This window comes from Gymnodraco acuticeps, unplaced genomic scaffold, assembly GCF_902827175.1.
Source record: "Gymnodraco acuticeps unplaced genomic scaffold, fGymAcu1.1, whole genome shotgun sequence".
Lineage (NCBI taxonomy): Eukaryota > Metazoa > Chordata > Actinopteri > Perciformes > Bathydraconidae > Gymnodraco > Gymnodraco acuticeps.
The window spans coordinates 29,116-44,270 of NW_022991408.1; the positions used below are offsets into that span (position 1 = coordinate 29,116).

General features: G+C 42.9%; 1 protein-coding gene across 1 annotated transcript; it reads right to left on the minus strand.

The window, feature by feature from the left end:
* Positions 1 to 2,154: 2,154 nt before the first annotated feature.
* On the minus strand, positions 2,155 to 12,141 carry LOC117532433 (zinc finger MYM-type protein 1-like). Its single transcript, XM_034195766.1, has 3 exons — positions 11,946 to 12,141; positions 10,017 to 11,842; positions 2,155 to 2,268 (listed from the first exon to the last, which is right to left on the minus strand). The coding sequence occupies exons 1-3, from the start codon at positions 12,139 to 12,141 to the stop codon at positions 2,155 to 2,157; spliced, it is 2,136 nt and encodes a 711-aa protein (XP_034051657.1).
* Between the last annotated feature and the right edge of the window lie 3,014 nt (positions 12,142 to 15,155).

Below are 15,155 nucleotides of genomic sequence, written 5' to 3' on the forward strand. Positions count from 1 at the left end.
AAGATAGAGAGAGATAGACTTTTAAAAAATGGCTTGAGCTATAACATTTGATGGGGGATGTTTAATTTGTAAACACCACCTGCTGCAGAACCACAGCGACTCATTTTAATTGATGATATTTCAGTCCGTAGAGTCTAAGATCCTCCCGTATGCAGCAGGTATATCTGTGTGTACTTCATAAATTCCTAACTGGATACGTTAGCGAGTCCTCCGGTGAAACCATCACGACTCAGATGTGACTTCGGGGGCTAGTGCAATCATTTATTGGTAAAAAACAACACCTCACAGCATATGAATAACTTGCTTGTAAACATTAGTGCAGGTTTTGCACAGTGATGAAGCTCGTCTATCTGGGGGGAAGACGTGCACAACATTCAGATACTATACAAGACTCACACACACCTAGGAAACACACACACAGACACACACCACACACACACACACACACACACACACACACACACACACACACACCACACACACACACACACACACACACACACACACACACACACACACACACACACACACACACACACACACACACACACACACAAGTCATCACAGATCAAAGGCTTCTCTCCTGTTTGTCTTTGCTAATGACTTGGACTCATATTTTGCTGACTGATTAAAGGGCTTAAGTGGATTTACTTAAACATCCTGCTGCATACTACCAGTAAAGCGCAGTTTGAAATACAAGCTCCTATGATGTGTGTAATCATCTGTTGACTGGAGCAAGATTAAAATATGTTCGTGAACTAAATATTGAAAAAACAATCAAGGAGGAAATTGACTAAATCTGAATCTAAAACTTTCTATACTTCTATATAACATGATGATGATATACAGCACTGCACAATCACATTTAAAGGTGCATGATAGTGATTATATGACTTGTGTCTCGCGGGGAAACTCTTTATTATGCATATTACGCGACGCAACGGAACCGTGTGGACGTACCGTTACACTGAATGAGAGCGGACGTTTGGATTGACAGTTTGATCAACCAATCATATATTGATTTTTAAACAATGGGTGTATTCTTTCAGAGTTTCCCTCGGTTCCAGGGTGCTCTAGAAGGCCCGCTCGTTCACTGGCTCGAGACAGAGGATCTAGATCAGTGCCTCTCAAAGTGTGGTCCGCGGACCACTGGTGGTCCGTGAGCGCCCCCTAGTGGTCCGTGAGTATATTGGTAAAATTTCACATTTGAAATTAATTAATTAATTCAAGTTTTCCGCACTCTCGCGGGAATATATCCGCAATGGAGCGAGCTTAAGTTTCACTTTCAATTGCATGATATAGCCCAGATAAACACCTTCATCACACATGTGGCCACTTGTTTGTACCATTTTCAGGCGATTTCTAAAAAACAATGTGTTTTTGGATATTTGTGGAGTTAGGTGGTCCGCGAGTGTTTTTTTATTGGTTAAGTGGTCCTTGGCATGAAAAAGTTTGAGAAACACTGATCTAGATGAATGCCACGAAGCAATTCATGCCGTTGTATTGTTTTTAACGTTGAAATGGCGAGTGCGACAGGTGAAGATGATTTCAAGACGACAATTCAGTGAAAATACGGACATTATAACGGCGGAGGCGGGGTGTGTGTGTCTACAGAAGGTCCAGTTGTGATAGAGACGGTTTGCCACTGCGTTATAGTGCAGAGGTGTCCAAAACATTTTCACTGAGGGCTTCATACAGGAAAAGATACGAAGGACTGGACATGCCTCAGAAGTCAGAAGTCTCAGATTGGGCGGGGGTCGGAAGGGGAAATAGGAAGAGTCATTCATTATTGGGCTTTCTTTTATCAATTTAGATTTGTTTTAGTATGTTTTCATGTTTTCGCCTGATTTTGTATGAAATTTGGGCATGCACATTAATATTGTGAAATATATTTGTTACATATTGAAGAAGTAAGATAATAAAGACAAGCCCAAGTTTCCCGTGTGGGCCATATTCCATTTAGAATTTGCTGCGGGCCGATTAAAAATGGACCACCGGCCGCATTTGGACCCCGGGCCATAGTTTGGACACCCTGTTATAGTGCTGTTATAGTGTGTGTGTGTGTGTGTGTGTGTGTGTTTGTGTGTGTGTGTGTGGTGGTCTATCAGCCTGAATGCTGTGTTATCTCTCCATGAAACACGTTGGGTGCAGCAGTCAATTGGAGCGGCACAGTGCACACTGTAGGGGGCGGGACTTAGTGTCCAGCAGGGATGACAGGTTGGCCGTCACTCGCCTGTCTCCCTTCATAGAGGTCTCCCCAGGACAGAGCTGGGTGCGGGGGACAACGTTTTTCATCTGGAAACCCCTATTAAAAATGTCCCTATTATGTTTTCCATGTGTTTCTCTCTGAAAACGCCTCAATTGGACTTTACTTCAAGAACATAGTGACATCACCTACACTCACGCTCTTATTGGCTAGCGCCCCAACATATTATAGTCATTATAGTCAATAGTAGAGACACTACATACTGATATACACCTGAACATCAGCAGGAGAGGACTCTTTAAAGTAGAGACACTACATACTGATATACACCTGACCATCAGCAGGAGAGTACTCTTTAAAGTAGAGACACTACATACTGATATACACCTGAACATCAGCAGGAGAGGACTCTTTAAAGTAGAGACACTACATACTGATATACACCTGACCATCAGCAGGAGAGGACTCTTTAAAGTAGAGACACTACATACTGATATACACCTGAACATCAGCAGGAGAGGACTCTTTAAGTAGAGACACTACATACTGATATACACCTGAACATCAGCAGGAGAGGACTCTTTAAAGTAGAGACACTACATACTGATACACACCTGAACATCAGCAGGAGAGGACTCTTTAAAGTAGAGACACTACATACTGATATACACCTGCACATCAGCAGGAGAGGACTCTTTAAAGTAGAGACACTACATACTGATATACACCTGAACATCAGCAGGAGAGGACTCTTTAAAGTAGAGACACTACATACTGATATACACCTGAACATCAGCAGGAGAGGACTCTTTAAAGTAGAGACACTACATACTGATATACACCTGAACATCAGCAGGAGAGGACTCTTTAAAGTAGAGACACTACATACTGATATACACCTGGACATCAGCAGGAGAGGACTCTTTAAAGTAGAGACACTACATACTGATATACACCTGAACATCAGCAGGAGAGGACTCTTTAAAGTAGAGACACTACATACTGATATACACCTGAACATCAGCAGGAGAGGACTCTTTAAAGTAGAGACACTACATACTGATATACACCTGAACATCAGCAGGAGGGGACTCTTTAAAGTAGAGACACTACATACTGATATACACCTGAACATCAGCAGGAGAGGACTCTTTAAAGTAGAGACACTACATACTGATATACACCTGAACATCAGCAGGAGAGGACTCTTTAAAGTAGAGACACTACATACTGATATACACCTGAACAATAGCAGGAGAGGACTCTTTAAAGTAGAGACACTACATACTGATATACACCTGAACAATAGCAGGAGAGGACTCTTTAAAGTAGAGACACTACATACTGATATACACCTGAACATCAGCAGGAGAGGACTCTTTAAAGTAGAGACACTACATACTGATATACACCTGGACATCAGCAGGAGAGGACTCTTTAAAGTAGAGACACTACATACTGATATACACCTGAACATCAGCAGGAGAGGACTCTTTAAAGTAGAGACACTACATACTGATATACACCTGAACAATAGCAGGAGAGGACTCTTTAAAGTAGAGACACTACATACTGATATACACCTGAACAATAGCAGGAGAGGACTCTTTAAAGTAGAGACACTACATACTGATATACACCTGAACATCAGCAGGAGAGGACTCTTTAAAGTAGAGACACTACATACTGATATACACCTGGACATCAGCAGGAGAGGACTCTTTAAAGTAGAGACACTACATACTGATATACACCTGAACATCAGCAGGAGAGGACTCTTTAAAGTAGAGACACTACATACTGATATACACCTGAACATCAGCAGGAGAGGACTCTTTAAAGTAGAGACACTACATACTGATATACACCTGAACATCAGCAGGAGAGGACTCTTTAAAGTAGATACACTACATACTGATATACACCTGAACATCAGCAGGAGAGGACTCTTTAAAGTAGATACACTACATACTGATATACACCTGAACATCAGCAGGAGAGAACTCTTTAAAGTAGAGACACTACATACTGATATACACCTGAACATCAGCAGGAGAGGACTCTTTAAAGTAGAGACACTACATACTGATATACACCTGAACATCAGCAGGAGAGGACTCTTTAAAGTAGATACACTACATACTGATATGAGCACAACAAAAGTACATCATCCCTGCACCACTCTTACTTAACAAATATGTTTCTCACTGGTGTTACCATTGACTGATAATACATATCCTTCCTATCATCCCGCTGATGAAGATCCATCATCACGAGTATATCTGTATTTGTCCAACACTTCCATATAATGCAATGTGTGTAGGATCAGTCCTGTGAGCAGACGTGGTGGCCTCGCCTCATGGAGCGTTGCATATATGTGCAACGCATATCAAATATGCAAAGCTAACTCTCTGGAGGTGTTATTGTACATTTCCTCCAAAGCCTGTGACAGGAGGGTAGAGAGCGCTCTGTAAACCTGACAGGTACCGCGTGTCTTGCCCAGGGGACATACAGGATGATTATTCAGTACTACCAACCATACACAACTCTTTATTTATATACAGTATTTTGTTTATTTTAAGTGGACGACAGCTGGAAGAACCACTGCTTGAGATAAAATGAATGAAAAATGGAAGTGGGTGTCGATGGCTCCTAGTGTGGTTGCTGCAGAGGGATTGTATGCGTGTGTGTGTGTGTGTGTGTGTGTGTGTCCCACTCAACTGCCACAAGGCAAGCATATAGAGTAACCTATACGAGTCATTGATTTCAAACGACATCCCATTGGTGAGTGTGGATCAATTCTGCAATATAGTCCTGTTTTCTGTGCATATTTGTGGGCCTGTGTGTAATACAAAATGTGTGCTTTAGCTTGACTTTAGCTCTTCATGGCTCCTTTAGCGGTGAGCTTACACAGCAAGCTAAACTATTAGAGAGATGGATAAAGCACAGTGAAAAACTCTTGGCATAGTTTTCTCTCCATCTCTGAAACGCTTCAAATATAATTGCCCACTCTCTTTCCATTTCAATGTTGGAGCAGCCACTTATCCTGCAGGATACTCCTCATTGTATGAGAGCTGTTTCTATTCAAAAGGGAGGTGCATGGGCATCTCACCAAATTGAAATGCTCTCTCTCTCTATGATGAACGGTGAAAGTCAACCGTCTTGATTTACAATATGCTGAAAGGTGATTACAGAACTTTTCAGTCCCAATGATGCCTCAAACATACCGTTGGAATATGGAATATACATATAAGACGGAAACGGAGAGCGGTTTCTTGGTTTTATCTCTTGACAGTCTGCTGTTGATTCTTGGTGTCATTTATCAAACTATCACTGTCACATTTCACAGACACTCATGGTTCTTAGGTGATGTTTACCTCTAGAAACAAGAAACTACGGATACAAAGAGAAACATTATCCAAAAATATCTCAGACTTCTAATTTCATTTTCCCGTTTTTGCAGAGAATGAGACCTTTTTGATTATGACCTCTCCATTGAAGGTGGCATTGGAGAGGTCATTGGCTGTGTGTGTGTGTGTGTGTGTGTGTGTGTGTGTGTGTGTGTGTGTGTGTGTGTGTGTGGTGTGTGTGTGTGTGTGTGTGTCTGTGTGTGTGTGTGTCATGTAGGGCTGCACGATTTCGGGAAATAATCTAATTGCGATTTTTCTGATAGATATTGCGATTCGATTTGCGATATTTGTTTTTAAGCGACCCAACGGAAGTTTATTGTAAAATGCGGCCATATCTCCGGCTAGGAAGGTCGTATCAACGTGCTCCCGTCTCTAGCACCCCCGCAGCCCGAGCTACGAGTGAAATAACTAAACTTACATGAAACTTCCGTTGGGTTGCTTTAAAGTCAAGCTTCAGTTTCAGATTCCCCCTGTAATAGAAACATGTGATGGAGCATTACTAACCTGACTCAGATGGTTTCACCAAAGCATCTAAAGCTCCGTTGGAAGCCATTTGGAAAGGGCAGGCACTTTCAAAAGCACTTGGCAGGTGATTGGATCAATCTGTCTATCACCTTCTATCATGGGCCACTTCTGATTGGTTAACAATGGCTGGTACATGTGGAGCACAGCACTTCTGATTGGTGTGGAGGACTGACACACAAGAAGAACAAAAACAAGTAAAAAAGAAATGTAAGGCTTTGCGATTTTTAATTGCATCATTTCTCACAGTATTACTACAGGAGGTTATCGACACAAGTTCTCACTGAGAGACAGATTTACAACAGTTTCTAATTATGTCAGTGTGAGTCTTTACCCAAACAGCTAAATCAATTGTACATTAAACTTTATGTCCCAAATAATCAATGAGAGATCTCTCCACATCAGATTGAAGAAAAACAGAATATCACAAAGGGCAGAAACACATCTCTGCTTTGTAAGAGCTCATTCTTATGGGCTCAGAACAGTCTCATAATACACACATGCACACAGAAGGAGTCACACTTGTATTTCCGGATCCACACTTGTGTTTTTAAATGCACACACAAATGTGTTCTGTTTCATATGCATGTAAATAAAATCCAAATACAGAAAAAAGTTTTACAAATGTATTTTTGATCCACACATATTTGTTTTCCGTTTAAATCCTCTGCACCTGCAAACACAACCCGCTTCCTGTGCACGGATCGCTGTGCATTCATGTGTGGGTTTTTTGAGACTCCCCTAACGGTCAGCCGATTCGTACTTGTAATTTTTTCTATCTATAGCCAATCAGATGTCTCCTCAATTCTAAGCCAATCACATGAGCGCGCCCCCACGAGGGTAGATTTATTGCGTTCATGACGTAGCGCTTCATGTACGCATTTTGCTCAGTCGGGAGCTGACAGGTCCATGGAGCCTGCCTGCAGGCGCTAATCTCAGGACACCTCCACTCAGTACAGCGCCACTTTCCGAACAGGAAATGCACGCAAATACAAGCCTTTATATTATTAAGGTACAGCGCCACTTCCCGATCCATTGATGAATGCTTGTGTACACAAACACGGCAGGCAAAACCGTTTTAAATGTGTGTTTCCTGTGTGGCGAATACAGCTGCTTTATTTATGTCTGCATGAAGTTGTTGTGAGTGTGGAGGGAGCAGCTACAGGTTAGCTTAGCCTAATCGATCAGTGCACTACGAAGCCAGTGCTAGACAGTGACCTGTCAACGGGGGAGCCCCGCCGGTCATTATCGGCTCTTAATAGTTTGATCGGTGCTCTCTATAAAGGCCGATCAGGAGAGCTGGATCTGATCGATATGGACATAAACGCGAGTGAAGTGTAACCGGATGCGAGAGAGAGATCAGATCAGCTGCTGAGTCTGACGGAGACACGCAGCTCTGCATGATCACCTGATGCTCCGCCCTCTGTTTAGCGAGCTGACCGGACAGCGCAAAATGCGTACATGAAGCGCTACGTCATGAACGCAAGAAATCTACCCTCGTGGGGGCGCGCTCATGTGATTGGCTTAGAATGAAGGAGACATCTGATTGGCTATAGATAGAAAAAAATACAAGTACGAATCGGGTGACCGTCAGGGGAGTCTCAAAAAACCCACACACGAATGCACAGCGATCCGTGCACAGGAAGCGGGTTGTGTTTGCAGGTTCAGAGGATTTAAACGGAAAACAAATATGTGTGGATCAAAAATACATATGTAAAACTTTTTTCTGTATTTGGATTTTATTTACATGCATATGAAACGGAACACATTTGTGTGTGCATTGAAAAACACAAGTGTGGATCCGGAAATACAAGTGTGACTCCTTCTGTGTGCATGTGTGTATTATGAGACTGTTCTGAGCCCATACATTCTTTGTGATACACAGTAACTGCTGTGAGTCTTGATAAGTCATTGCACTGTGAATAGAAATGGCCTGCAGTATGTTTTTGTCATAACGCTTCAAGGTAAACATCATTTTTTCCCCAACTGGATATCTGAATGGGCATTTGAGAGCATTTAACCATGAAGACACCATTTCACAAAGAACTGCACAACCAGTATCTTTTAATAAACCAAGCCATTTTGCTCCTGCAAATAAACGTAATTTATTGGGTATCAACTTCACTCTTAAGACCCAAAGGGGAAGTTAGTTAATGCAGCATTAAGAAACTTGTTGGGAGGAAAACACAGAAAAAAGAAACCATCGTATCTGTACCGAAAAGGAGATTATGAACTGTGCACCAAATGTGTGGTCGCTGCTCGACAGGTGGGACTGAGACGGAAATGCATCCTATAATAAATTCTTCTTCTTGTGTTGAACAACATCTCAGTGATTCTGGTGTTATATTGTGTAAAGTGTGAATCTGAACGAGCCGTGTTGGTCTCTCGCTTGCAGATGGTCCGTCTGCTCATCACGCTCTCAATTATTCATTTTCTGCAGTATGCATGGAGTCACGAGGCTCCCATCGGGGCTGACACGCACACAAGTTGATAATAACCTGATCAAAAGTAGTGAAGTGTTCATTTGTAGGATATTAAGTTAATTGAAATGCTTTTATCCTTATATAAGATTGTCAAATGTGGTAAAAATTTAGTATTTAATCCTCTTATATGTACTCAAGGTGTCTGTTGTCAGTGATATCTGCATCTCCACATGGTTTACACCAATTATTTTGTAGAGAATTGACGTAAAAAGTAGTAAAAGATCATTTTTGCCAAGTTTATCAGTAAGGATAAAAGTGGAGGGCTTTACAATCAAACATATCCTCCTACAACAGTTTGTGTGGAGGAAACTTCTGTGTAGCAATGCAGTGGGAGCAGTGGCGTTGCGCAATATTTCGGGGCTCCCCCGCAGGTCGGACCATGGGGCCCCGCCCCCTCCCCTAAATCAATAATAGAGTGACATGGGATAGACATCGCGGCCACTTTTTTAAATGTTTATTTTTTCAGGCATCTTTTGTAAACAGTAGGCCTATAGGTCAGTAGGAACTTTCTGTATAGATACATCTGATTTAAACAGTATAGGGTCAGTAGGAACTTTCTGTATAATATACATCTGATTTAAACAGTAAGGTCAGTAGGAACTGTATAATAATATACATCTGATTGAAACATAATTGACAAATACAAACAAGTGGCTGTGTATTTTTTGTAACATGAAGGTATATTGTAGAACGTTATAGCCTATCATCATTGGAGTTCACACAACGGAACGGTTCACATAACATTCTGTATAAAAGAAAAGTAGCCTACAAAAAACAAGCAAATAAAACACATCCTATATAGGCTACAAAGAGGATGCAATCAGGAGCTGCTTTGTAGGCCTATTATTTTATACGAGCACGTCTCCTGGCATTCTTCTGCGCAAAGTCCTGTATAACAGTCTTTAAATCTATACTGCGCGCGCGTCGGCTCTCAATACTAAGGACTGCTAACCCAGACAGTCTCTCTTGCGACATTGTGCTCCTCAAATATGTCTTTATTAATTTAAATTTTGAGAAAGATCTCTCAGCACTGGCAACAGTCACGGGTATAGTTAAAAACAATTTCAGTGCTGTGGCAACATCGGGGATACTTGGCAAAATGGACTGATTTTCAATGAGCAGGGTTTGTGCAAGGTCTTTGATTGTTCCACGCTCAATTTTCTTTATAGTAGGCCTAAGAGCATTCCGGAGGGACAGGATCTGGAAAGGAAACTCGGCTGACAGGTCGTCTTTATACTGGCCTGATAAAGCACTTGCGGACTCAGACAGATCCTTGTCTGTTGCGCGCAAAAGTTCGCGGGGAAGCAGAAAAGAAAATCGCTGTGCAACTTCGCTCATTCCAACAAATCGATTTTTGAGTTGGGCAACGACAATATCGATATTTGCGTAAAATACCGCCACTCTAAAATGCTCCCCTGGGTCTTGGAGCCGCTGGTCCTCGCAAAGCTCTGAAAAGTGCCTCTTTGTGCGCCTTGCGCGTCTGTCTTTGAAGAGACTGTGGACACCCCATGAGGATGCCAGGTCTTGCGTGTGCGCTTTTAAGCCATCAAACTCTCCTCGGAGTTGGGCAAGTGTATCGGTTGCGTTACCAAGCATTGCTGTCGCCTGTAAGAGGTCCACGTCTTTGCGCTGGAGAGCTTGGGACACAATGTTGACTGTTTCAAGGACCTTGCCCTGTATTACAGTCATTACAACAAACTCAAAGCTCTCCATGGCCTTTTTCAAGCCAGTCGCCTCGGCACGTTCCTCGCTTTTTTTGGAGAGCAAGTCTATCTTAGTTAGCGCTTGCATAATGTCAGCATAACGGAACCGCAATGATTGGACGGCGTCTTGTCTTGATGCCCATCGTGTCGGGCATAGTCTCTTCAGTGTAGGCTGGCCAGCCTTGGGCACTGAGAGGTGTGTTTCCAAAAGCTCCCATCGTTTGATGCTTCCACTAAAGAATACATATAGCCTTTCAACAGTGTCGTAGAAGTCTTTTATCTCAGGTATATTTTGGCATGCGTCATTGAGTACAAGGTTTAAATTGTGCGCAGCACAATGAATGTACACTGCGTTGGGCTCTTTATCCCTTATGCGTTTTTGTACACCGGAGTAGACGCCACTCATATTGCTAGCCCCGTCATATCCTTGTCCGCGGCACTTCCCAAGTAGTATCCCCTTTCTCTCCATCGATTCGAGAATTTCTCTCTCTAGACCTGCAGCAGTTTGGTCTGTGACTGCATGGAAGCCCAAAAAACTTTCGATTATTTTCACCTCTGTAGGGTTTCCATTTTCATCATTTGCTATAGTAACATATCTGAACACTTGACTCAGTTGGTCTACTTTTGAAATGTCCTGGGTAGTATCCATTATAATCGAATAGAATTCTGCATTCTGTATGTCTGTAATGATTGTGTCCTGCACTTTTTTCGATAGCAATGAAATTATTTCGTTTTGAGTTTGAGGACTTAGGTAGTGCACCTTCTTTTTGCTTTCAATAAGCCTTTGCAGAACTGGATCATAACGCGCCATAAGTTCTATGGTAGATAAGAAATTACCATTATCTATATCACCTATTTTCTCTCTGTGACCCCGGAAAGCAGAGTTGCGAGAGGCCAGTGTTAGTGTAACATCAGTTATTCTGGTTAGGACCTCGGTCCAAAACCCCACCTCTCTCTTAAACTCAGATGATATTTGCGCATCAATGGTCAGATTATTTTTCCACGTATCATACACGACACATGCTGCCAAATGAGAGCGAGAGAATTCGTGTTCCTTAATCTTTTTAGAGAGACCCTGCCAATCATTTATTCCTATTCTCCACGCTTGGTGGAGGTGATGGGCAGACGGTCTGTCACCGAACAGCCAGCACTGCTCACAGTACACCCGGTCCATAGATGGCGAGTAACATAGCCACTTTCGTGGAATTCTACATCCAATTTTGGATGTTTTGTTATAGAACTCTTTTGAAAAGCACCTTCCCTTCCCATCCCTTTTGAATGGCCCTTCAGGCTTGCATGGCCCGTTATTCAGAATGTACCGTTTAACATCATCGTCTTCTAAATCTACAGGGAATTTCCCCCTATCAGTAGGGTATTCAGTCACAGAGTTGTCGCTGGCCAACGTGTCCCTGGGGTGGGTGGGAGCTGCTGTCACTGTCGGGGCACGGCTAGCTGGCTGGGCAACCTTGGCTATGTCTGAACTGGCCTCGGAGGGGGCACAGCTGACTTCTTGCTGACCTGCAAAAAGGAACGGATTATATTGCAATTCCAATGTAACCTGTAGCATACTGACTTGTACTGTTTATGGCGATTGGCGAATAAAACTTTCTATTATTCTAACCTGTCTCGAAGCGTGAGGCACGACTAGCTGGCTCGGCTGTAACGGGGCTGCTGGGGTCTGTGGGGGCACGGCTAGCTGGCTGGGCAGCCTTGTCTATGCCTATGTCTGAACTGGCCTCGGAGGGGGCACAGCTGACTTCTTGCTGACCTGCAAAAATGAACGGATTAGATTCCAATTCCAATGTAACCTGTAGCATACTGGTTATGGCGAATACAACTTTATATTATTCTAATGTCTAACCTGTCTCGAAGCGCGAGGCACGACTAGCTGGCTCGGCTGTAACGGGGCTGCTGGGCTGTCTGCCTGGACTCGGAGCTGACGGCCGGGGGCCGGGGGGGGGGGTTGCTAGCGGTCTATCTGCAGTAACGTTAGAGTCTACGTCTACCTTTGCTGCCTGCCGGAACAATGACGTTATTTTAGGTAGTTTTGCCCTCTCCTGTTCGGCTTTCGCTCTCATTTTGCTTTTCTGAGCACCGCTTGGGTAGTGGCGCTTCATTTTTCATGTTTACCGGCAACGCAACTAATGAACGTTATTTATATGAGCAATGCTTCCCGCTTTGTTTTGAACGCTGCCCAGCCTGCCAATGAACATTAGTTATCAGCCGGCTAGCCCTATCGCAGATGAGCAAATAATTATAATGATACACTGTTGTACTACTACAGGCAGCGTACACATGACGTAGCAACATAGCAGGGAGGGGGGGGGCCCCGCCCTCTGCACCCTGTTCCCGCGTTACGAAATCTAAGAGGATAGCCTACAGTGGGGGCGGGGCCCCCTAAGCTCCGGTGATTAAGCGGTGCGGGGGCCTCCGCTACGCCACTGAGTGGGAGTCACCGACTCATGAAGGAGACACGGGACGAGCAGGAGTTCTGATGTCAAACACTGAGATTTAATACAAGCATCGGCCGGAGAAATTCACATCACAAGTCACACAGTCAAAGGTTCTGACTGCACGGGTGGGTTGCCATGTCAAATCTGATCAGCCTCGCATCTTGGTAGACCTTTTAACTAGTTTACAGAGAGTCAAATCCACATATTGGGGATGGGCGTAAACACATCTGCAGACACAGGAGATGTCTCTCACGTCTCTGGAGCTTAGAAAACCCCCCTTGTGCCCACTGGTGTCAGGCCATAAACCCTAGTATCAACATACGACTGCATTAACACATTCCTTACGGGAGATTAGAAGCAGGGATGGTCGTAAATGTCAACACACAGAATAAGGTTACATGTCTAGGAGTAAAGACAAAATTAATCCCTAACAGTTTGTATAACGTTTTATGGAAAGTTATTCTTCATTATTCATGTGCTTTCCTAAGAATATCAAGGACAAGTGTTAATGTGTGCTTGGTGCATGTATTCAGTGTTTTTAAAATTAAAAGTGTCTTTGTGGAAAACAACACAACCAATAAATGGCACGATCAAATGTTTTATTTATAGAGCCGTCCTTTGTCCAATCAATGTTAGCCAAGAAAGACGAATATAAATACTGCTCAGAAATACTGAGTCACAAAGACCAATATGGACCTGTTTCTTTATATATAAATATATTTATAAAGCGGACAAGTCAAATCTAGCAATCTGATTGGTTCTTACCCGTGATATAATGAGCGTATATCACGGGTAGAATTGTAGTTACTTTTCACAACAAGTCAGTATCCCTCCGCGTCTGAGAAAAAGCTACAACCGTTACAGCTGTTACATTACGTCCGTTACGAAACTAACTGACTAACAAAGCTTAAGATGGAAAAATGTAAGGTGAACTTCGACCTCCGGGGGGTCTTAAGCACCTAAACGACGACATGCAGAGCTACGTGAAGAGCAGGTAGACCAACTGGAAAGAAAACGAATCGAACAGAACGTGTGAAACAAACAAAATGGGCATATAATAATCTTTATATATAATTATATATATATATTAGGGCTGGGACTCGATTAAAAAAATTAATCTAATTAATTAGAGGCTTTGTAATTAATTAATCGAAATTAATCGCATTTTTAATAACATATAAATATTTGACCTAAGAACAGTGAGATTTTAGACATGGATTTTAGTATACCATTAGGCGCATTCACACCGCAGTACTTTTCCCACAAAGGTTCATGAGAATTTAGTTCATGAGAAGCTCTTTGAACCTGGGGGAGGATTAGGCAAATGAAGCCGCTGACGTCACTTCTTCTTCTTCTGCTTTGGGTTTACTGGCAGGCCGCAAACCACTTCACGGCGTATACTGCCGCCCAAAGTCCCCGGCCGGAAGTCCCCGGAGTTGGGGACTGGCTTCAGTAGAAGCTGCTGGGAGTCCCAGCAGCCTTCCGAGTAAATCGCCAGAACGCCGACACCTCCTCATCTCCACCGCTCCCATGTTTTATTTTGTGTTGCCATAAGTTAGTCTCTCTGCGTTTCTGCGCTGGGATAATGCTAATGCTAATAATGCTAATGCCAGGATAATAAAATGGCGGCTTCACAAAACTTTTTGGGAGTTTTACGGGGCGTGGTTTGCAATCCGCCCAGCCAATCAGACATATAGCTCTTTTCTCACAAGAGAGCCGTACGAAAGTCCCTGCTCTCTAGCAGCTCTCTGCTCTCTAGCAGGGACTTTCGTGGGGGTAAAAAGGTTCTCATGAACTAATTTTAGTACCTGCTCTTTTTGGTGTGAACGCGATAAAAGAGGCTAACGTCCACGCTAGCTTCCACGCTAGCTGCTATATGTTTTGCATTGAGGTGATACTTGAGGCTTGATGTGCTGCGGTGATATGCGAATTCCTTTTTGCATAATTTGCACACAACCGTGCTCTTATCGACGCTTCCATCCGTCCGTTTTTTAAAACAACATTTCCCACTGTTGTTCACTGTGGTTTGTTGTTGTCTGAAGTCATGAACGTTAGTTGGTGCTCCAGTATAATCGGTACGCCTGAAACTCATCCAGTGAGAAACGTTCCGCGGTGCAAAAATAAGTGCGATTAAAATGCGTTAATTTTTTTTAACGCGTTAATTTTTGTGTAATTAATTAATCTTAATTAACGCGTTAAAGTCCCGGCCCTAATATATATATATATATATATATATATATATATATATATATATATATAATAAAGAGGTGGGTATTGCAGTATTGCCCTAAAGGGAGTTGTAACACTCACAGAACATCAAGGGCTTGTGCTCCTCCGTTGTACATTGTGCATTTGTGTGACAATAATTTAAACAGCTT